A 25,168-nucleotide genomic window follows, 5' to 3' on the forward strand; every position below is an offset into this window, starting at 1 on the left:
TTGAGCTTTCACATTTCTTCCTGGTCTGTTTTGACCTTCCGCTCGAGGTTGGCATTCTGTCTCATGGGGGAGTCATGCTGCTCTTATGGGATGACATTCATAGTCAACCCATCCATCTCCCTGACTACCTGTCATCAAGCTGTTGCAGTTTGTCTATTCCTTCCTCACTTGAGCTTTTCCCTTTCTACCATTTACATCCCTCCGTCATTCAATGTCACCAGGTTCGACTTCCTCCAGCTTATTGGACAGCTTCCTTGCTGATTTCTGCTGCTTGGGGACTTTAATGCACACCATCCCATTTGGGGCTCTTCCAGAACCTATCTGAGAGGTGCCCTCTTCGCTGCCATTCTTAATCAACTTAACCTTTTCTTCTTTAGCACAGAAGCACCCATGTTGCTTTCAGACTCGTCACACACCTATTCCCATTTGGACCTTTCCTTCTTCACTGCCTGTCCTGCACATCATCTTGAACGGTCCGTTCTTTCTGACACCTACTCGAGCGACCATTTCCTGTGTGCTATCCATTTGCTAACTCCTACCCCACCTCCGTGCACATCGAAATGGCAGCTCACTAAGGCTGACTGGAGACTTTACTCCTCCCTGGCGACCTTCAATGAACACGATTTCCGCAGTTGTCATGACCAGGTGGAATTTCTTACAAACATTATCCTTACCGTCAGAACATTCCATTCCTCACACTTCCTCTTTACCATGCTGTGTCCCAGTCCTTTGGTGGACTGAAGCCTGCTGTGATGTAATTCGCATTCTTTGGGATAACCAAACAGGCAGCTGAACTTCATTCACTAGTTCTTTTAACAGTTTCACCCCCCTCTTCCATCGTGTGCACCAACCTCCGACGGTTCTCTGGGAGCAAGATCCATTCCCCAATTTTCACACTGACAGTAGCAGACAATATCATCGTGTACCCTATTGCTATCTCCAACACCTTGGGTCGCCATTTTGCAGAAATTTTGAGCTCCTCCCACTATCATCCTGCCTACCTCTATAGGAGATGAGCAGAGAAGACTCGGGCAATAACATCTCTTCTCAGAATCCTGAGTGTTACTGTGCTGCCTTTACTATGAGGATGCTAGACCACGCTCTCACTTCATCTCAATCCTCCGCCCTGGACCAGACACTGTTAACTTTCAAGTGTTGCAGCACCTTTCTCTTGTGGGCAAGCACTTTTTGCTTAATACATACAACCGGACCTGGGCAGAGGGCATGTTTTCCAGCCACTGTTGTGAAGGCACTGTCATACCCACACCTAAGCCCGGTAAGGACAAACAACTTCCTTCTGGCTATCACCCACTTTGTTTACCCATGTCATGAATGGTTTTCTGTGGAAATCCCAGACTGGCTTTGTTTTTCAATTTGGAGAAAGCCTACGACATTTGTTTCAGGACTGGTATCGTTTGTACTCTCTACACATGTGGCCAACTGCGCCATCTCCTTGAGGAATTTTTAAAAGACGAGTTTTCTATGTACGTATGGGGTCTGCCTCCTCGGACACCTTTATCCAGGAAAATGGTGTACCTCAGGGTTCTGTCCTGAGTGTCGTCGTCTTTGCTGTCACCATTAACCCTACAATGGCCTGTCTCCTGCCGGGCATCTCCGGCTCTCTTTTTGTTGATAATTTTGCCATCTACTGCTGCTCTTCATGAACCTGTCTCATTGAGTGGTGTCTTCAGCAATGTCTTGATCGTCTTTACTTATGGAGCATGGACAGTGGCTTAAGTTTTTCTACTGACAAAAACATTTGTATGAATTTCTGGTAGCACAGCTGGTTTCTCCCACCATTTTTACATCTTGGGCCTGTTGCTCTTCCATTCATTGAAACTACAAAATTCCTGAGGCTCCTGCTTTATACAAAACTATCTTGGTCCTCCCACTTCATGCTCCCTGCAGCTTTTTCGATGGGTGTGAACCCTTCACCATCTTGGCTTCGTGCGGCAGCCCATCTTCACCTTGACCTTCATTCACTTTCTAAAGACACTGCACCAGGCTCGGTCTATTGCCTTCAGTTTCACGACCTATGCATGGAATTTTGCAGTAGTATCTTTGTGTACACTGATGGCTCTTGGACTGACCATGGTGTCAGGTGTGCCTTCAACGTCAACCAACATTTTTTGGTACTGACGTCCGGCACATTGCTCAGTATTTACAGCAGAGCTCTTCACCCTGTATCAGATCATCGAGTACATCTGCTGACATACTCTTTTCACTGTGTCACTGCTCAGACTCTCTTGGCACCCTTCAAAGCCTCTGTGCAGTGTAGACTGTCCATCCCTTAGTGCACCGGTTCCAGGAAAGCTTCCACTTGCTCACTTTTTATGGAGCCACTGTGATGTTTATGTGTGTTCCAGGTCATATCGGTCCAAGAGGTTGCTGACACTGCTGCCAAAGCTGCATTCCTTGTACTTCAGCCCAATAATTCTTGCATTCCCTCTGATGATCTCTTGTTACTTTCTGTCAGGAGGTGGTGTCACTTTGGCATCGCCACTGGTCCTCCATTCATAGGAATAAGCTCTGGGTTATTATGCCTCTCCCAGTGGCTTGGACAACCTCCTCTCAGTCCTCCTGTGGCGAGGAGGTCATTTTAACTAGGTTGCATATTGGGCACTGCCTTTTTAGCCATCACCATTTGTTAAGTGGTGCTCCCCTACTACTTTGTGCACATTGCACCCAACTTTTAACTGTCTGGCGTTTCCTGGGGGGATGCCCTTTTTTTTTTTTAGAGTTTACATTCCCTTTTGGGTTTGCCATCTGAGTTATTGGCCATTTTAGTGAACAATGCGTGGGCTGTCGACTCTGTTTTACTTTTTATCAGTTGTAGCAATATAGTGAAGGCCATTTAATTTTTAGTTCTGGGCCTCCATTTCACTATTGCGTACTTCATAGACCTTTCTCCACGTCCCTGTTTCTAGCTGTCCTATCTTCCGTCATTAAACGTTGACATGTAATCATTTTTAACTCCTCTCTTCATCTTTGTGTTTCACAGTTTTGGCATGGACACATATGACCCTAGTTGTTTTTGCACCCTAAAACAAAATGGGGGAGAAATACAAAGCCCTTACATTCTTTTGTCGACTTATGTCTTTACCTCCCCTTGAGACCTCAAAATTTGTCGGGGAAAAATTCTAAAACGTGTCTGTGGAATCAGAGAAATATCAGGGAATTTCACTTGGAGAAACTTGTGGCAAACCTGATTTTAGGTTTTTATATATGGAAATTATTTTTGCTTCTAGTATTGCAGTTCTGAATTGCTGAGTTCATCTTAAACTAAATCTTGTTATTAATCACATATACCATTAGGGAATATAACTTCTATAGGCATGTAAGTGTGAGAATCCATGGGTCCCTGAAGAAGCTTTTTCAAGATGTAGAATAAATAATTTTTTCCGCTTAGCTGAAGTACCTCAGAAGATTAAGCCATATGAGTAAACTGAGTGAAAGTGTGTTAGCAATCCTTTGTCCAGTTTGATACAGTAAGAGATTTCTAAGCACAAAATGGGCGGAACTGAGCTTCTCGGTTAACTGACTCACATGCTGGTCTCACATGTGAGTGGTATCTGCATTTCCAGGAACTTAGAACACGGGAGCCTAGTTACCCATTTATCCCTACTTTTGATATTCGTATCTGTAAGTCACTTTTATTTCTTTAGAACTGCACAATACAAGTTTTTAGGCATTAAGCTGGTACCTGTGGATCTATACAAGCCTGTTCTGTTATTATCCTGGATGTTTCTGGTATGGATGAGTTTAGATCTTGCATCAATAAGTTTGTGACACTGCAAACATTAGAGTTTTTCCAAAGCCCTCCAGTGCCCCAAGTAAATCATTTTTGCGGACTTGGCAGCAAACACTGTGTGCCACACCATATTTTATGTTCTCCCTTTTTGAGTTTAATCTTATTCCTGTCTTATCATTTGTTAATGTGACCTTCCATTTTCTGTAGTTAAAGTACAACTCAATCCATGCAAGGGGAAGACTTTTAATGCCATACTATTTTAGCTTCCCCTCTCAGAATTTTTTAATCTAAACAGTCAAAGGCTTTGGCAAGATGACAGAGGGGATAATTTCCACTATTTAATTCTACTGGAATTGAATTTGTGAGATATTATGTTGGATTCTCAGTATAGAAGCCTTTACAGAAGTCAAACTGTGTTGTTAAAAAGTTATTCTCTGAATGGTGGTTCACCATTCTAAGTGGATTTAGGTTGAAATACTATGCAGAGATGAAGAGGCTTACAAAGGCAGGAATAGGCTGGTGAGTTGCACCAAAGCAGTAGTTGGATGATGACCACAACAGCAGCTTCAACTCAGTTTATTGATGAAAATCTAGCTCTTGCCGAAATTAGCTCTCTCTCTCTCTCTCTCTCTCTCTCTCTCTCTCTCTCTCTCTGACACACACACACACACACACACACACACACACACACACACTCTTCCTTCTAGCTACCACTCCATCTCTCTTACCAGTGTGTTCTCAAGGTGATGGGACATATGATTCATGCCCGGATGATATGGTGGCTCGAGTCTCACAACTTTTTATGAATGCACAGTGTGGCTTTCAACACGGCATTCTGCAGTGGACCATCTCATTATTTTGCCCACCCATGTCATGAATGGTTTTCTGCAGAAATCCCAGATTGTCGCTGTGTTTTTTGATTTGGAAAAGGCCTATGACACCTGCTAGAGAGCTAGTAACGTCCATACTCTTCACATGTGGGGCTTCCGTGGCCACCTACCCTGTTTCCTTCAGACATTTTTAAAAGACCGAGTTTTCGAGGTGCATGAAGGGTCTGCCTTGTTGGACACCTTTATCCATGAAAATGGTGTGTCTCAGGGTTCCATTCTGAGTGTCATTCTCTTTGCTATCACCATAAACCCTATAATGGCCTGTCTCCCACTGGGCATCTCCGGCTCTCTTTTTTTTTGACGATTTTGCCTTCTATTGCAATTCTCTATGAACCTGTCTCACTTAGTGGCATCTTCAGCAATGTCTTGATTGTCTTTACTCGTGGAGCATCAACAATGGCTTTCGCTTTTCCACTGACAAAACTGTCTGTATGAATCCCACGAACGCTGACTGCAAATTTGTATGTCCGTCTGGTTATTTGACCTGTTGTGCTGCCATTCACAAACAGCATTCCAGGAGGTGTTTTCCTACAGGATAACACTTGCTCACATACTGCTGTTGTAAGCCAACATGCTATAGTGTGTCAACATATTGCCTTGGCTTGCTCGATAACCAGCTCTACCTCCCATCGAGCACGTATTGGACATCATCTGATGACAGCTTCAACCCATCCACAAACATCATTAACTGTCCTTATATTGGCCAACCAAGTGCAACAGGCATGGAACTCCATCCCACAAACTGACACATGACACGTGTACAATAGCGTACCAGCATTTGCATTTACATTTGCAGTGGCTTGTCTCACACTCCCATTGATCCTGCAACGTTAATCACTTTACATACGTTGTCTCAACAAATATATTCCTGGTATTTCATTACTCTACATTAATTATTTTTTGGTGTTGCAAATTTTTCCGTCAGTGTACCTGGCCTTTCTTTAACCATCCCTGGGGCAATGCAGAATTCTCTTCCCAGTAGCGAGAAAATGCCGTTATTCCAATTTTGAAATCACATAAATTGCCTCTTCAAACGGACAGCTGTCGTCCAGATTGTTTACTCAGTGTCCTGCAAGTTACTTGAACATATGGTTAGTTGAAGGCTGTATTGTGTCCTTGAATCCCCGGATCTTTTGGCTTCGATCCAGGGTGCTTTTCGCCAAGGGCGCTCTACTGAAGATAATTTAGTCCACTTGAAGTGTGCTATCTGAACAGCTTTTGCTCAGCATCAGTTCCTTGTTGCAGTTTTCATTGATCTGCGTGTATATCTTATGATACCACATGGTGCCATAACGTCCTTGCCACCTTAAAGGAGTGGGGCCTCCATGGCCCACTCCTGATTTTTATCCAGAACTTTCTTCCATGTCACACTTTTTGGGTACAGGTTGGTGCCTCCTGTAGCATCCCCCCCCTGCAGGAGAAGGGGCTTGCACAAGGTTCTGTTTTGAGTGTCACTCTCCTTTTTGTGGCTATCAATGATCTGGCGGCAGCTGCATGACATATTTTGTCCCCATCATTTTTGTTCGTCCGCGACGGCTATTGCTGGAGGCAGAATGCAGGGAGCAATACACCAAGCACAATCCTGGGCTTTCACTCATAGCATCCATTTTTTGGCTGCCATGACCTACGTTATGCATTTCTGTCATCGTGTTTTTTAGGTCCGGTCTTTGATGCCTAGTTGACATGGCTTCCCCGTCTTTGCCAACTAAAGCAGACATGTAGGTCGCACCTGAATGCTCTTCTATGCCTCAGCGGTGTGGTCCACTCTACTTTGATATGGCTGTATGCAGCATTGGTGCAGTCACACCTAGATTACAGGAATCTCTCATATGACTTTTTATCAGCTTCGACATTACGTCTGGATTCGATACACTATTGTGGGGTAAGACTGGTAACAGGTGCCTTTGGACTAGGCAGCAGTTCCACTATTGTGGGTTCTGCACCATCAAAAATTGATGGCAGCTGCTCACCCATAGTACCCTAACTGTCATCTCCTCTTTCCAGATATGAGATCTACCTCCCAAAACGGCAACACAGGTCTGGGGCTACGATCACCAAGTTTGAGTCTTGGTCAAGCACACAGTTTTAATCTGCCAGGAAGTTTCATATCAGTGCACACTATGCTGCAGAGTGAAAATCTCATTCTAGAAAACTCTTTATCTGTAATTCTCTTTACATATTGGCTATTTTCTTCACATATGGGGGACATGGTCTCATCTGAAAAGTGAAAGTAAGCCTGTAAAAGGAAGGGGTGGGGAAGGGGGGGGGGGCAGTGCTCAATTCTTGACCAGTGACCCTCATGTTTTTTTTTTTTGTGCAATTTGGGTTAGTTTATGTTCAATCCTTGCACCCAATTTACTCTTTCATCTACCTACTTTTTTTCTCGTCAAGCAGAATGATATTTATGCCCGGTGCTTAATACCTGTTTGTATCACTTACAATGCTGGTATTTATGAATTTTTTAGCATTTGACTCCGGAAAGACCATTTTTCTTTGTAGTGAGGTCTTGCCAACAGCAAATTTTCTGGATGGAAAGTCGCTCAATCTGCTCATATACTTTAAAATTTAAAAGTAAATCTAGCAATGCTAGAATGTATACAAAATACTGATATACCCATTTTCAAGTTGTTGTTTAAAGATTCGCGACTTTTAAAACTTACGTAGATTATCTTTTTGATGATAGAACTTTACATAAGAAGTTATTAAGAACATTGCGAATATCACATGACGAACAATTGAATGACTAAAGCAGTGTTATCAACCCTCATTCATTGACACATGTAATAAATTCATCGAAGCAGTGAAGTTCAGAGCTGTAAAAATTTCTGAAATTAAAAGTATACATTGCCTAATGAATGTATTATTTTGGGGTGAAAGAACACAATAATTGTTAGTTTTGGAATGTAATAATTCACTATGGCTTCATTTTAATTCTAATAAGTTTCACACTGTAATGAATCATTGTCTAAATGCCTCTCTCTCTCTCTCTCTCTCTCTCTCTCTCTCTCTCTCTCTCTCTCTCTCTCTCATTTGTTATAACTTACCGCTGTTATATTGTATTTGTATTGCAGTCATTACATTAAAATTGGCTATATTGATTCTGCAATTTATACTATTATGTTATTGCTAAGAATTGATTTAAAGAATAAACGTATATATTTATTTGTAAGATTTTGTAAATTTATACCACTGGAACTCTTTCAAAATATTTGATTGCGTAATACTGCCAATAAATACAATGACTTTCTTTCTTCTGTTTATAATTGTAATAGATGTTGGACACTTTGACTCCAAGTATGTTATACAGAAACGCAGTGATTTTTTGCAAAAGGCAAAACTATGTGTTCGAAGAATTGTGGAGAGGAAGGTACGTGATGTATTTTAAGTAGGTTATAAAGAGTAACTATAACAACAAAAACAATAAATTATTTGTGATTGGCAAGCTTTCGGAGCCAATGGCTCCTCCAGACAGAAGCGTTGAAGGGGAAGGAAGAAGGGTAAAGGAAAAGGCCTGTAGAGTTCCAGGAAAAGGTGTAGATTTTGGAAAAGTCACCCAGAATTTCGGATTAGGCGAAAAATAGAAACGACACATGTCATATACCAGCTATTATGTAAACACTGTTCAGCTTTCTACATCTGCATGACTACCACCAAATTATCAGTTAGGATAAGTGGGCATAGGCATAGTGTATATACTGGAAACTCACAATATCCTGTTGCAGAGCATGCTCTACAACATGGCATACGTGACCTCGGCACTTGTTTCACCACACATGCCACCTGGATTCTTCCGCCAGACACCAGTTTCTCAGAACTCCGCAGGTGGGAACTAGCACTACAACGTGTCCTTGGTTCTCACCACCCACCTCGCCTTAATTTACGTTAATTTCTCCTGTCTCAGCTTTTCTTCACTGTAATTACTCTTTGCTTCACTCCGTTTTAGCTTTCTACATCTTTCATTGTCTTTCCCGTCTATTTTCACTGCCCCCTCCCACAACTGTTGCATACAATACACTTACCTTCTCACTCATATTAACCATATACAGTTTTAGTAGTAATCTCTGTCTTGCATATTACCCTGTCTTCCACCTTTAAGCTCTCAGGTTTCCGAATCTTGCCCGATGCAGTCCCCAACAATTAGTCTTTCCTTCTCATCCTGTACCGTAAGTCACCCATGACCCATGGTTCTGGGTGACTTTCCCAAAATCTACCCCTTTTCTTAGACCTCTCCAGTCCTTTTCCTTCATCCTTCTTGCTTCCCCTGCAACCCTTCAGCCTGAAGAAGGAGTCACTGGCTCCAAACGCTTGCCTATCACAACAGTCTTTTATGTGTGTGTTCTGCCACTGCTTGGTGAGTAGATTTTTTATCTATCCAATTAAATAATATTATAAAGAGTATCTGTGTGTGATGTTTTTATTGGTATACAACTTGTTATAAACAAAACTTATTTTTACCATTTAATATGTTTCCAGATATTTACCAGTGGTAAAGATGAAATTGGGTTGATTGTACTTGGTTCTGACAAGACACAGAATCCACTTGATTACCCAAATGTTAGTGTGGAATTTCCTCTTGCACTACCTACATGGCAGATGATATCCTTTGTGGAGAAATCTTTTCATGAAAGTGAAATAAAAAGAGATTGGATAGATGGTGTTGTTGTTGGCATGCAAGTCTTGAAAGATGAGCTAGAGTAATTATTTAAAGCTGTCTGTTTCATGACATTCCTGGAACATGTTCCAGAATGTGTGTTACACAAATCACAGTGACATAGTTGTGACTTTATAAACTTGAATCAATATGTTTTTGTAATGAAAAAGAAACAGAAGGCACAATACCTGCAGAAATAGGAAATTTTTTTGTGTGATTTTACTGCATGAATGTTTTTTACAGTTTTTCAGCTCAATAATTAAGGAGGTATTGATACAAGGCTTTGCCAAAAACCCATCTGTCACCTACAATTCCAGCCCTGTCACTGGCATTCCGTACCCCACAATATGACTGGGCCACTATGAGAGCAGCCACATCATTGTCAAATTCACTGAAACTACTGCATAGCAATTTGCTTGAGTATGGCTGCAGTTGTGGTCTTCTGTTTGGTTTAAGCACTGCGTCAATACCTTCTCTTTATAGCACTCAGAGGTCGCGATCTGCGACTGTTTTTACAAGTGGCAAGAGAACTTTTCCTCTAGTTGCTTGTTTTTCACTGAAAGATGCAAATATTTTAGAATGTAGTGCCCTATGTATATCTGTTAGAATAGCCACAAGGTCTGAAAGCTATTTTCAAATGATTGAGCTCTTCTACAAAGTATTGAAATTCACAGATTCTTCCAACCTGGTCCAACAATGTCTTACATACTCCTCTTCTTCCATGGATTGTTTCCAGTGTTTGGAGACAAAACATTAGGCAGCAAAACGTGCCTTATAACCAAAATCTAATGAACATATAATTAAATTAACTAAAGATGTAATGTTGCACTCTCAGGTAAGACTGATCTTGAATACAAAGCCAAAGTGGAAATTAATTGTAAGCTGCAACATTCATCTCACTTTTTGTTATTGAAATTATTCACAGTGCCATAGGGAGAACTGAGTTTGTGTTTTATAGAGTCAGATACACGCTGTGGCACAGGGTGCTGTCCATTATTCTCCTGACTATGATGTCCAGCTATGGTAGTCTTCCTTCTTCTTTGGTCTCCATAGTGAATTTGATTTTGTGGCGTGTGGAGTTCAGATGTACAAAGAAGTCAAGAAGTTTGTCTCTTCCATGAGGCCAGATGACAAGTGTGTTATCCACACAACAGAAGAAGAAGAAGAAGAAGAAGAAGAAAAGAAGAAGATGGATTTCCATTTGGTTGACATCAGGGCCTCTTCCTCGAAGTGCACCGTAAACATATTCACAATCTCTGGTCAGAGTGGGCTGCCTATGCCGACTCCATCTGTTTGCGGGAGGTGGGTGTGCCATGAGTCAGTGAAGTGGGAAAGTTGACCAAGTAATATGCGTGACGTGTCATACCTCGACCGATATTGAGAACAGAATAAAAAATTCAGAGGCATTACTTTTCAGCATTCCCATGCATATTCTGCATGCAAGAAAAGCTTATGGAGCGGGTTTCTCATTCAGAAATTCTATTTCAGTGTTGGTTGTTTACACGAAGACCGTGTTAAGCATAATGGAAGAAGGAGAAATGTTTATCAGCATTCCAGATTTGGCAGTGGCAGGCTCATGGTCTGCTGAGACTCTGGTTTATTGTTTCACTATATTGCTGCTTGCATTGCTCAGAATCTCATTTTGTGCCAACATAGAATTGGTAGGTTCAGGAGGGCCATGCTAAATGCCTTGCAGGGCCTCAGTAGTGCCACCCAACTAGCACCTGAGAGGGCAGACAAGTGTTCGCTCATGCGTACGTGATCCTGCAGTGAAGTTGTGTACATTTAGTCAGGAAGTGGGCTTGTATACAGTGAGACAGATATCCACACAGACAATGTGATGGCATCTGGAGCAGCACAGACTGTCAAGCCCTTATTGCAGCTCTAGAGAGAGGTGAACTGACAGCGGTGCAACTGACAACAATGCCAGACACAGGAATGGCACTGTGTCATCATGTCAGACGAGTCTCGGTTCTGCAACATCGTCACAATTGATGTACTTGTGTTTGGAGGCTCTGATGCCAACAGACCTGGCCAGATTGTACCTGTCATTCTCATGCGGGTCCAGCATGTGATGTGATGGTATGGGGTGCAACTGGATACATGTCACAACTTCTGGTTCACATATCCAGTAATTTGGACATCAGTCATTGCATTTGTGTTTTGTTAAGGCCTATCGCTGTGCCCTATTTTCAAGGGCTCCGTGATTGTAGATTGTATTTTATTGGTCCTGTTGTCTACATAGCAGCTTATGCATAAGACATTGGACAAGTCAAGTTATAAATATACAGGCTGAAAGTAATTTCAAAGCATACATATTTAAGCTTACAATAATACACTTTACACACAAGTATTTATATAACACATTTCATAAATTTAAATATTCTTCAATGGAATAAAAGCAGTGATGCTGTAAATATGACTTTAGAGATTTTCCAAATGTATTGACCTCAGTGATAGCTTTTATGTTTTCAGGAAGTTTGTTATAAAGCTTAACTCCCATGTGAAAAGTACCTTTTTGGCACAGTGCTATGCTGATTTGAGTCATATGTAAGTTCCTGTTTTGTCTGGTAAAGTGCTCATGTATATCACAGTTTTTTTTAGCCTCTGGTCCTTGCCTATTACATTTAATTTAAAGAACAAAAGGGTTTCCATAATGTATACACACGGTAATGGGAGAATACCAGATTTCTTAAACAGGGGTTTACAAGAGTCTCTAGGCTTGCACCCAAACAAGATTCTAATGGCCCTTTTTTTGTAGTTTAAAAGTGCTATTAGCTATTTTAGAGTTTCCCCAGAAGGTGACCCCATATCTAAGACGAGAATGAAAGTACGCATGATATGCATTCAATACTGTTTTCTCACTACAGCATGATTTTAATGAACAAAGAAGATAACGTGTTTTGGTCAGTTCTGCATTGAGACATTCAATATGCTTGTTCCATCTGATGTCACTCTGCAGCCAAAGTCCTAAGAATTTGGTTTCAGTACTGTTACCAACTGGTTCGTCATTGATAGAGACTGATGGGATAAACATGTCCTTGTTAGGAACATTGTGGAATTTAAGAGCAACGGTTTTCTTACTGTTTATTACAAGCCGATTACTCTGTGCCCAGCTGCTAAGTTGTTTCGTGACTGTGTTTACTGTCTGCTGTAACTGTTCATCGTCATCTCCTTTTAGTAGAATCGTGGTGTCATCTGCAAATATGATTGATTTGTTTGCATCAATATTTAAGCTTAGATCATTTATGTACAGAAGAAACAGAAGGGGTCCCAATACGGATCCTTGGGGTACACCACATTTTATTTGTTTATAGTCAGATAAGTGATTAGATACAGTTTTTAGTTCAATATTTGTGTGCTTGACGCACACTGCCTGCATACGATTTGTCAGGAAGGAACTGATCCACTTGTTGGACAGACCTCGAATACCATATCTTTCTAGCTTTGATAGCAGAATTTTATGGTCCACCATGTCAAAAGCTTTTGACAAGTCAATAAAGACTCCTATTGTTTCCTGTTTTTTGTCCATCAGGTTTAGGATGAAATTGATGCACTCATAGACAGCAGTTGTCGTTGACCTCTTATTTCTGAATCCATGTTGTTCATTACATAGGATGCTGTTTTTATTTATAAATTTCATAAGTTTCTCATACATAACTTTTTCCAGTACTTTAGAGATGCAGGAGGAAATTGTGATGGGTCTGTAGTTATTTACATTGTCTTTATCCCCTTTTTTATATACAGGAATAACTTTTGATGTTTTTAACACATCAGGGAAAGTGCCTGCCTGAAGTGAGCAGTCGCATAAATGTGTGAGTACTTCAGTTAGGTTTGATGCGCTCTTCTTTAACACTGTTGCAGGTATACCATCAATACCTGCCGATTTGGAATTTTTTAGTCCTTTTATTGCTTTAGCTACTTCATCTTGTGAAACAGAACCGATGTACATTGATCCTCTACATGTACTTATTTTATATTCATTTGCCTGGATGCTCTTAAAGTTTGATTGTAACATATTTTCAGCAACACCTGTGAAAAAGTTGTTAAATGTGTTAGCTACTTCTAAGGGGTTTGTTACTTTTTTATTTTTATGTGATAGTGTTATATTTTTCCAAGGTTGTCTGTATTCTCCACATTCTTTTTTTATAACACTCCACATAGCCTTTGATTTATTAGCTGAATTATAAATGATTTCATCATTATGCATTATTTTTGCTGCTTTTATTACTTTTCTTAATATTTTGGAGTATTTTTTATAGTATGCGCGTACTACAGGTGAGGAATTTTTCGAGTTACATATTTCATGAAGTAGTCTTCTCTTCTGGCATGAAACCCTTATTCCCTTTGTGATCCAGCTGTTTGTTCTAGAGTTTCCCCGTATGGTTAATGTTTTCAGTGGGAATGCAAGTTCAAAGAAATGGGTTAATGTATCAATGAAAGTGTCGAATTTTTCATTAATATCATTCATTTTGTACACTCCTAGCCATTTTTCTTTGTGTAATAAGTTGTTGAAGTAGTTCACATTATGCTGATTATAGCTTCGATATGCTGTTCTAAAAGACATGTTGTTAATAATACTGCCTTGTACTTTTATGCTTAATATTTGAGCAAGATGATCACTAAAACCTGCATTGAAAATTTTTAGTGAGGTGTTGTGTAAACTCTTATTTACTAGAAACTGATCAAGAGCTGTTTGACAAGTTTCTGATACTCGGGTAGCTGCTTTTACTTCAGCCTTTAAATTGAAGGACGTTGCAAGGTTCAAAATGGTCTCCCTATTTCCACTATTCATGAGGAAGTCAATATTGAAGTCACCACAGATTATAAATTCACAATCCATTTTATTTACTTTATTTAGCAATGACTCCATTTTGTTTAAGAAAAGTTCAAAATTCCCAGACGGTGATCGGTAAACTGTAGCAATAACCAGGTTGAACTGAGTAATTTTTATAGCTGCAATTTCATAATCCTTTTCGACATTTGCCCTAGTTAAGTCAGGTAGTGTAATAAAATCTACATTATCCTTTGTGTAAATTGCTACCCCACACTGTTTGCTGTTTTTCCTGCAGTAGTAAGCAGCCAAGACAAATTTGTTTATTTTAGTATTCTGGATTAATTCTGGGTTAAGCCAGTGCTCAGAAATGCATAACACTGAGATATCATTAAGTTCATGTGTTAATAGAACGTTAATTTCATCGATCTTATTACGCAGGGATTGCACATTATGGTGATAAATTTTTAAATCGGGCGTATTCACAATTTGGTAATTGGGAATCATATTTACAGCATCACATACCTCTAGTTTAAATTAGGAATGTCAGCAGCGTTGTATTTTTGTTCTTCTTTCTTGTTTATTTTGTTTTCCTCGCTGTTGGAAGGATGTTCAGGAAGCTGATAAATTGTTCTATCCCTTACAAGTCTTTCTTTGATGTTATCTTTTAACAAGATAATGCAAGACTACACATCACCTGAGCTGTACTGAGCTACCTCGATACAGAGAGTGTTCCACTGTTGCCGTATCCAGCATTTTCTTCAAATCTGTCACCTGTGGAGAACGTCTGTTCACAGGATGCCAAGAGATGGGTATGCCACCAGCCGCCAGCCACCAGTCGCCAGCCACTACAGTTGAAGAACTCTGACATATGACATTCAGTTGAGTAGCATGAAATGATGTACCCATGGCTGTAATCCAACCTCGATTTGATATCCAGTGTGATGAGAGCTGTTCTGCTTTTCCAGTTTCAATACTGAAATTCATATATTATTTTTATGCTATCCTAACCAGATTGGACTGTGGTGTCATACAGCATAAAATATCTTACAACGTGTTGAATTAGTTATGAGAAGTGTAGAACAGCCAGCAGGGGAAAGATGTTGGCAATGAGACAGCTTTTATGTATAACAGCAGTACAGTGTTTCACAGTGCATAATGCTTCCGCAGATTGAGAACAAAATGTGTGGTTTGCTTTCATCCATTTTCACAAACATAGCCTAAAAAATAATGTTGACATTACTGTGCATTTCACTCTGAGGCATATTGCACTCTGAGAATGTTCATCGAATTCAGTTACTTTGTATTATATTTCAGTAACAGTGACATAATAGCAAATTGGACTGTATGAGTTTTTACGGATTTTTTTTCCAGACACACACTACCATTTCTTCAGATTTATTTAATTTGGGTATAATTCCTTTCCAGCATATATGCTGTACACAAAATGTTGAACATAAAATGTAGCTATCTGCTGATTTAACATCTTGCTGAGTATACCGGTACAATATTTTGTTGTAACAAATAGTTCAATGTATTTTACACACTTATAAACTTATTTATACAGTTATAGTAATTTATACCATTACATTAATGTTGTACCTTAATGTTCTGGAAGACGATATTATAAGGAACCTCATACTTTTCCTGGATGATAATGAATTATTGCCTGAAAAAAATCTGCACAAATTTGAGTCAGATCATAACATTTCAATTTGGTCCAAAGATAGGCAACTGAGTTTAAGTTTTCAGAAATGTAAATTGGAGCACATCACAAAACAAAAAAAGACAGTATTGTATGACTACATTATCAAATAATCACAGTTTTAATTGGTCAACTCATACAAATATCTGGATGAAATGAAATGGTGACATAGACTCACTTGTAGGCAAAGCAGAATGCAGACTTCAATTCATTGGTAAGATACTGGAAAATGCAATCAGTCTATAGAGGACATTGCTTACAAAATACTTGTGTGGCCCATTCTAGAATATTGCTTAAGTATGACCCATAACAAATAAGGCTAATGGCAGACATTGAATGTATACAAAATAGTGTAGCATGATTGATCATAGATTTATTTGATGCATGGGAGAGCATCAAGAAGCTACTAAAAATTGGAAATGCCAGACAAGTGAAGATAGACGCCAAATATATGACAAAACCTAACTTATGAAATTTCAGGAACCTGTATTAAGTGAGGTATTTAGGGATTATACAATAACCGCATATGTATCACTCCTATAGGGACCATGAAGGCAAGATTAATTACAGCATGCACAGAACCATTTAAAGAATCATTCTTCCCACACTCCACATGAGCATTGAATGGGGAAAAACCATAATGTGTGGTACAACAATGTACTTTGTCGGACAAACCCACAGTGGTTTATACAGTGTGCATGGAGACATGGAATCAGTTGACAGTAGCTGGGTAATGGTTCATATTGATTCCCATTTCCCTGTTGCAGTAGGTGATCTTATGCCTCTAATTATTTTTTCATTGCTATCTTAACTTGCATTCTTCAATTCAGTTTATTAACCCTTCTTATCTCTTTGTATTAGGGCAAATGTACAGTTAACTTTTGAGGAATTTGTATTTTCAATTTATCAACTGGAGTTTTGTTTCATATGCAGCAGCAATGTTACAAATTATTTGTTTCAGTTTCTTTAGAATAATTTGCTGTTTCACGGGTGCTTTGAAGGAAATAAAAGATCTCGAAAGTGTCTTAATGACAACCGATGGCCTCATGTTGACAAGACAGCTGGTTGCCTTGCAGAGGGCAGGGCTTGACGGTCTGAACATCAGCTTAGACACCCTGCAGTCCCAACGCTACAACCAGATCACGAGGAGGAAAGGCTGGGAGCGTGTCATGGTTGGCATAGATCTATCCTTGCAACTTGAATACGACCCTGTGAAGGTATTACTAGTGCAGCTGTCATCGCATGCAGACTTTCATAAACAAAAGATATAAATCTGTTGTTAAGAATATCAATACAAGAATCACCATTTTAAAGCAGTATGCCCACACCCTCGCCCCCATCCCCGCTCCCACCCTCACCGCTGTCTCCACACTGCAGCTGTAAGTGAAGGAAGGTATATTAAGACAGAAGAAGTAAATTTTAGCTGACGATGCTAACAGTTTCGTAGTTTATACAACATAAAAAGGATGCCTTGCAAGTTTACCAATTAAAAATCTTATATTTTCCTCCCAAGAGAGTCTTATGAGACTCAAGATCTTTACAGTTTCTCTTTTTTTCTTTTGTGTCTTTAGTTTAAAATAAGTTTCCACTATTGTGGTGTTGTTTTGGTAAAAATACTCGATTGTTTGGAAAAATTATTCTTAATTCTGTAGTCACATTTTTGTTGTGTCTAAGTACTACTGGTTTCAGTAGCAAGTGCCAGCATCAGTTCATCTTATTATCAAACATTTCTGTGCAAAATAAAAGCTGACCACTGTGGCCGAGCGGTTCTAGGCACTTCAGTCCAGAACCGTGCTGCTGCTATGGTCGCGGGTTCGAATCCTGCCTCAGGCAGGGATGTCCTTAGGTTAGTTAGGTTTAAGTAGTTCTAAGTCTGGGGGACTGATGACCTCAGATGTTAAGTCCCATAGTGCTTAGAGCCATTTGAACCATTTTGCAAAATAAAAAGCTTCTGTACAACTGCAAACTAGACATACCATTTTCAGGGTGCAGTTCACATCTATTGAAAGCACAACAGTGACCTTTACTTTTAGTAGATAAGACACCTACTGAGGTAAGTGACTTGATGACTGCACACAAGAAGTTGTCATTTATTCCATATGTAGCTACCATGCAGACTCATATTTTGTATTAGTTTGTCCTTACTCTTCCAAAAGGTTAAACCTTGTCTCTGCAGCCACAGCTTCCTCTCTTCAGCAGTTGTCTTCATCTCCATGTGTGAAGAAAATCCCATTCATTGATCATATTGTTTAAGTAGGATGTTCTCAGTCATCCCCTTGTTTTCTTACCTACGATCTTGCCTTCAGAAATGTTTTTTAAAAGATTATCGTCTCCAGTTAAGTGTCCAGTGTATTTTGCTTTGCCCTGGCCTATAACTTTCAGTGGTTCTTTCTTCTCTCCTATTTCCTTTAATTTTTCTGTCAATGCAGATAGTTCTTGTACTTCTCCTCCAGAACCACATTTCAGCAGGTCTGAGGCGAGCTTCCTTTGGCTATTCTAATGTACAGATTTTGCATCTGTGTGTCAGAACACTCCACACAAAGGTCTTTACAAATATTTTCTTAATGTGGAAGCTGATATGTTTATTCAGTTGCAGCTTCTTCTTATTTTGGAAGGAACTCTTCACCTGTGCTATTCTTTTCTTGAATGCCTTGAAATATTGATTGTTTTCTTGCAAAATGCTACTGAGATATTGAATTTCAGTTCCTTTCTTGAGTTGCTCATTGCCTGTTCTTGTGTCAGTCCTACCTCCTCCTCCTTTCTTGTCTGTAGCCATAACTTTTGTCTTCTTTGTATTCATTTTTAGCTTTAGTTTTACCACTTCTTGATTTAAGGCCTGAAACATTTTATTTAGTTCCTACTCTGATTTACTATTGTGATGTCATCAATCTGCAGTGTATATGCATGCAATTAAGTTTCCATATCGACATCATGCTCCAAAAACCACCTAACTGTGTGTGGCAGGGGGTACGTCTCATGCCACCAACTGATCCCCTCTGCCTTGTTCCACTTGTGAACAGTGCTTGGGAAGAATGACTGTCAGTACACTTCTGTATTATCTCTAACTTCTCAAATTTTCTTCTCGTGATCATTTCGTGAATTGTATATGAGAGAAACTATTATGTTGTCAGACTCTTCTCGGAAACTACTCTCTCGAAATTTGGGTAGTAAATCTTTCCGTGATGCACAACTGCTCTCTTATGGCATCTACCACTGGAGTTGCTGAGCATCTCTGTAATGATCTCACAGCGACTAAATGATCCTGTGACAAAACACTCCGCACTTCATTGGATCTTCTTTCTCTCTTCTGTCAGTCTTACTGGGTAAGGACACAGGGGTAATTTACATTCACTTAAGATTCTTCCTGTGAATCTTAGTCTGGCATCTGCTTTTCTATTGCTGTTTTATGTGGTCATTCCACTTTAAGGTTGCTCTGGATAGTTACTTCTAGATATTTTATGGTAGATTCTGTTTCCAGTAATTTGTCATTAATAGTGTAGTTGTACAGTATTGGATTTCTTTTCCTGTGTGTGTGTGTGTGTGTGTGTGTGTGTGTGTGTGTGTGTGTGTGTGATATGTTACATTTATTTATGTGCAGGGTCAACTGCCAGAGCCTACATCATTCACCAATCCTCTGCAGGTCATTGTGCAAATTGATACTGTCTTCTGTTATTGCTACTTTCTGATGGACAAGTGTAGTACCTGTGAACAATATTAAGGAGCCTCTGACACTTTCTACTGGATCATTTATATACATTGTAAATGTAATGGTCCTATCACATTTCCATGGCGTATTCCAGAAATTACCTTTTGATTCTGGTCATCTTTTCTTTGTTGTTGTTATTACTTCCTTGATGAACATATTAAGGAAGTAAGGTGATAGAAGGCACCCGTCTCTCACTGCCCTTCTGGTTTTCCTTCTTTCATATCCGGTTCAGTACTCTGACTTTAGTATATACTCAAAATTAATCATCTGTCCTTCCACTTTGGACATTATTTTAAGGAATGATGATATAATGGTAATCTGTTTATTAAACAATATTTTAACGATACACTATGCTTTCTGATCATATAGTGGCTTGATGATGGAATTTGATACTGAAATTAGTAATCATTAGACAAAATAAAAGTGAAGCTATAATAAAAGAAAGTAATATTTTGGATCATGTCAGTTGTTGTTCCAAACAACAGCACGTCAGGAATAGGTTCAAATGGCTCTGAGCACTATGCGACTTAACTTCTGAGGTCATCAGTCGCCTAGAACTTAGAACTAATTAAACCTAACTAACCTAAGGACATCACACACATCCATGCCCGAGGCAGGATTAGAACCTGCGAACGTAGCGGTCATTCGGTTCCAGACTGTAGCGCCTAGAACCACATGGCCACTCTGGCTGTCCAGGAATAGGTACTAAATTATTTGTCCGCTGATGACCTCACAGCCTAGAACACTAAAACACAAATGTTAATTGTTTGTTATGTGCCCTGGTAGAGTTTACAGCTGTTTACAGTTCACGATTGGTTGTTGGAGATTGGACATTACTCACATAGTGTATTTAGTGCACAGTGCAGAAAAAGGCAGTGTCCAGAAAAGTAAACAAGTGTAAAGGCAAAAGTTTCATGACAGGATGTTGTGTCACCATACTTGGAAGACAATTATAGCCAAAGACAGAAATTTAAAAGAAACTGGCTCATTTGAGCTGCGGAGACCTAGTCGAGGATTCTCAGTAGATAATTGTTAGCACAGTAGAATTTATAAAGAGACAATGTCAGTTCGTGTCAGGGAAGGTTGATTGGTAAGTATCTATCAGCTTTCTCGTAAAACTCACAATTTGAAGAATACACATCAAGGAAAAGGTAGAAGTCCAACAGTGTCAAATCTAGACAATAATATCGATCATCCAACAGTTTTGCAAAATCCCCAGTTGTACTTTACTTACTTACTTACTTACTAACTTACTCAGATTTGCTGTGTACCATACAAGGAACTGGTTTCCACTAGTTGACTTGATCAGCTGCCAAGTTCTCACCTTCCTCCAAGTTTGTGTCCATGGATTGAAGATTCATTGCAAAAGTTCCAGGTGTTAAAAGGTCTTCCTGTACATCTGTATCTGTCCATTGATTTCAACAACAGTGTTGATTTTGGGATTCTTCCACCTTACATGCGTAGAACATAACCTGCAATCCTCAGTCTTCTTTCAACAATAATTTTGTGCAGGCTGTGTAGACCTCTTATTCTCAGCACTTCATCGTTTGTAACTTGGTTGGGTTAACATCTTCAGAATTCATCTCTAGCATTGTTGGTGAAAAACATGGAGACTGTGTGCTGATTTTACTGACATTTTCCAAGTCTCACACATATAAACGATAAAGGAGTGTAGTCAAAGCTTTGTTGGCATATTACAGACCTAATTGCCATATGGACTGATTTTCCAGTTCTGCTGGTGATTTCTGCATCTGTGACCTCATTATTACATATAAAGCTACCGAGATATGGCAATCTGTCAACATCTTGTATTATCTTCTATTGCACTGTAATCGGGGAAGAGACGAGTAATTTCCACTTACTTTGCACATTCTGTTTACCTTATCCCTATTAATTTTCAGCCCTACACAATAGGGCATTTAATGAGAAAGCATATAAAAATTAACTTAATGCCTTCCAAGGAGACGGTCTCTACTTAGTCTCTACTCCTTCAAGCCTGACTTTGTAAGTGTAGACCAGACATGGCTTAAATTCAGAGAAATAGTATCGACAACAATTAAGAGATATATACCAAATAAATTGAAAGGATACCAAATAAATTAAAAGGGTGGTGCACAAAATATGTCAAAACTCAGCTGCAGAAGCAATGAAAAAAAGCATGTCAAAATTTAAAAGAATGCAAAATCTCCAAGATTAGCGATGTTTTACTGAAGCTCGAAACTTAGGGTGGGTTTCAGTGCAAGATGTGTTTAATAGTTCCCATAGTGAAACTTCGTTTTGAAATCTGGAAGAAAATCCAAAGAGGTTCTGGTTGCATGTGTAGTACACCAATGGCAAGACACAACCAATACCTTCACTGCGCAATAGCTGTGGTAGTATTACTGATGACAGTGCTACTAAAGCAGGGTTACTAAACACGGATTTCTGAAATTTCTTCACCAAAGACAACAAAGTTATTATTGCAGTATTCAAATCAAGAACAACTGCAACTGTGAGTAACTTAGTAGTAGCTCTCCTCAGTGTCATAAAGCAGTTATGTTTCTTTCAGAGAATGCTGATACAATAGCTCCATTAGAAATCATATATAGCCCTGGAGATTCTAAAAGGTATCAGATAGATTATATAATGGTAAGACAGAGATTTAGGAACCAGGTTTTAAATTGTAAGACATTTCCAGGGGCAGATGTGGACTCTGACCACAATCTATTGGTTATGACCTGTAGATTAAAACTGAAGAAACTGCAAAAAGGTGGGAATTTAAGGAGATGGGACCTGGATAAACTGAAAGAATCAGAGGTTGTACAGAGCTTCAGGGAGAGCATAAGGGAACAATTGACAGGAATGGGGGAAAGAAATGCAGTAGAAGAATAATGGGTAGCTTTGATGGATGAAGTAGTGAAGGCAGCAGAGGATCAAGTAGGTAAAAAGACGAGGGCTAGTAGAAATCCTTGGGTAACAGAAGAAATATTGAATTTAATTGATGAAAGGAGAAAATATAAAAATGCAGTAAATGAAGCAGGCAAAAAGGAATACAAATGTCTCAAAAATGAGATCGACAGGAAGTGCAAAATGGCTAAGCAGGGAGGGCTAGAGTACAAATGTAGGGATGTAGAGGCTTATCTCACTAGGGGTAAGATAGGTACTGCCTACAGGAAAATTAGAGAGACCTTTGGAGATAAGAGAACCACTTGCATGAACATCAAGAGCTCAGATGGAAACCCAGTTCTAAGCAAAGAAGGGAAAGCAGAAAGGTGGAAGGAGTATATAGAGGGTCTATACAAGGGCGATACACTTGAGGACAATATTATGGAAATGGAAGAGGATGTAGATGAAGATGAAATGGGAGATACAATACTGCGTGAAGAGTTTGACAGAGCACTGAAAGACCTGAGTCGAAACAAGGCCCCTGGAGTAGACAACATTCCATTGGAACTACTGACGGCCTTGGGAGAGCCAGTCCAGACAAAACTCTACCATCTGGTGAGCAAGATGTATGAAACAGGCGAAATACCATCAGACTTCAAGAAGAATATAATAATTCCAATCCCAAAGAAAGCAGGTGTTGACAGATGTGAAAATTACCGAACAATCAGTTTAATAAGCCACAGCTGCAAAATACTAACACGAATTCTTTACAGACGAATGGAAAAACTAGTAGAAGCCGACCTCAGGGAAGATCAGTTTGGATTCCGTAGAAATACTGGAACATGTGAGGCATTACTGACCTTACGACTTATCTTGGAAGAAAGATTAAGGAAAGGCAAACCTACGTTTCTAGCATTTGTAGACTTAGGGAAATCTTTTAACAATGTTGACTGGAATACTCTCTTTCAAATTCTAAGGGTGGCAGGGGTAAAATACAGGGAGCGAAAGGCTATTTACAATTTGTACAGAAACCAGATGGCAGTTATAAGAGTCGAGGGACATGAAAGGGAAGCAGTGGTTGGGAAGGGAGTAAGACAGGGTTATAGCCTCTCCCCGATGATATTCAATCTGTATATTGAGCAAGCAGTAAAAGAAATAAAAGAAAAATTCGGAGTAGGTATTAAAATCCATGGAGAAGAAATAAAAACGTTGAGGTTCGCCGATGACATTGTAATTCTGTCAGAGACAGCAAAGGACTTGGAAGAGCAGTTGAACGGAATGGATGGTGTCTTGAAGGGAGGATATAAGATGAACATCAACAAAAGCAAAACGAGTGTAATGGAATGTAGTCGAATGAAGTAAGGTGATGCTGAGGGAATTAGGTTAGGAAATGAGACACTTAAAGTAGTAAAGGAGTTTTGCTATTTGGGGAGCAAAATAACTGATGTTGGTTGAAGTAGAGAGGATATAAAATGTAGACTGGCAATGGCAAGGAAAGCGTTTCTGAAGAAGAGAAATTTGTTAACATCGAGCATAGATGTAAGTGTCAGGAAGTCATTTCTGAAAGTATTTGTATGGAGTGTAGCCATGTATGGAAGTGAAACATGGATGGTAAATAGTTTGGACAAGAAGAGAATAGAAGCTTTCGAAATGTGGTGCTACAGAAGAATGCTAAAGATTAGATGGGTAGATCACATAACTAATGAGGAAGTATTGAATAGGATTGGGGAGAAAAGAAGTTTGTGGCACAACTTGACCAGAAGAAGGGATCGGTTGGTAGGACATGTTCTGAGGCATCAAGGGATCACCAATTTAGTATTGGAGGGCAGCGTGGAGGGTAAAAATAGTAGGGGGAGACCAAGAGATGAATACACTAAGCAGATTCAGAAGGATGTAGGTTGCAGTAGGTACTGGGAGATGAAGAAGCTTGCACTGGATAGAGTAGCATGGAGAGCTGCATCAAACCAGTCTCAGGACTGAAGACCACAACAACAACATATAGCCACTCATTTGATAAAGATCCATACCTAGAGACTGAAAAGTTGCTCAGGTCACACCAATGCTCAAGAAAGAAAAGAGGAGTAATCTGCTAAATAACAGACTCATATCACTAATGTTGATTTGCATTAGGATTTTGGAAAATATATTGTGTTTGAATATTATGAATTATCTCAAAGATAATGATTCATTGATAAATAGCCAAGATAGATTCAGAAATATTGACCTTTTAAAACACAGCTAGCTCTTTAGTCACGCAAAGTAATAAGTACTGCCGACTGGGGCTCTCAAATTGATTCCATATTTGTAGATTTCCAGAAGACTTTTTGAAACAGTTCCTCACAAGTATTTTCTAATCATATTGTGTGCCTATGGTGTATTGTCTCTGTTGTGCAACTGGATGTGTGGTTTCCTGTCAGAAAGGTCACAGTTTATAGTAATTGATGGAAAATCGTCAAGTAAAACAAAAGTGATATCTGACATTCCTCAAGGAAGTGTTATAGACCACCTGCTGTTGCCGATCTACATTAACAATTTAAGAAAGAATCTGAGCAGTCCTCTTAGATGATGCTATCATTTACAGTCTTGCATATCATTTACTGTCTTGTAAAGTGATCAGATGATCAAAACAAACTGCAAAATGATTTAGGCTACCTATCCATATGATGCAAAAAGTGGTAACTGACCTTAAATAATAAAAATTGTTATGTCATCCGCATGAGTAGTAGAAGGCATCTACTAAATTTTGGTTACATGATAATTCACGCAGGTCTAAAGGCTGTGAAGTCTATTGAATACTTAGGAATTACATTTACAAATAACTTAAAT

The 25,168-nt window shown here is 39.4% G+C and overlaps 1 protein-coding gene across 1 annotated transcript in view; it reads left to right on the forward strand.

The window, feature by feature from the left end:
- Window positions 1–7,879: 7,879 nt before the first annotated feature.
- Window positions 7,880–25,168, forward strand: part of LOC124583616 (molybdenum cofactor biosynthesis protein 1-like) — a 73,842-nt gene continuing 56,553 nt past the window's right edge. Inside the window, exons 1-3 of the mRNA XM_047131342.1 lie at window positions 7,880–8,008; window positions 9,115–9,335; window positions 16,733–16,988. Of these exons, the coding sequence (XP_046987298.1) occupies window positions 7,880–8,008; window positions 9,115–9,335; window positions 16,733–16,988 (606 nt within the window). The remainder of the gene's footprint in view (window positions 8,009–9,114; window positions 9,336–16,732; window positions 16,989–25,168) is intronic.

Source organism: Schistocerca americana, unplaced genomic scaffold, assembly GCF_021461395.2.
Source record: "Schistocerca americana isolate TAMUIC-IGC-003095 unplaced genomic scaffold, iqSchAmer2.1 HiC_scaffold_46, whole genome shotgun sequence".
NCBI classification, from domain to species: domain Eukaryota; kingdom Metazoa; phylum Arthropoda; class Insecta; order Orthoptera; family Acrididae; genus Schistocerca; species Schistocerca americana.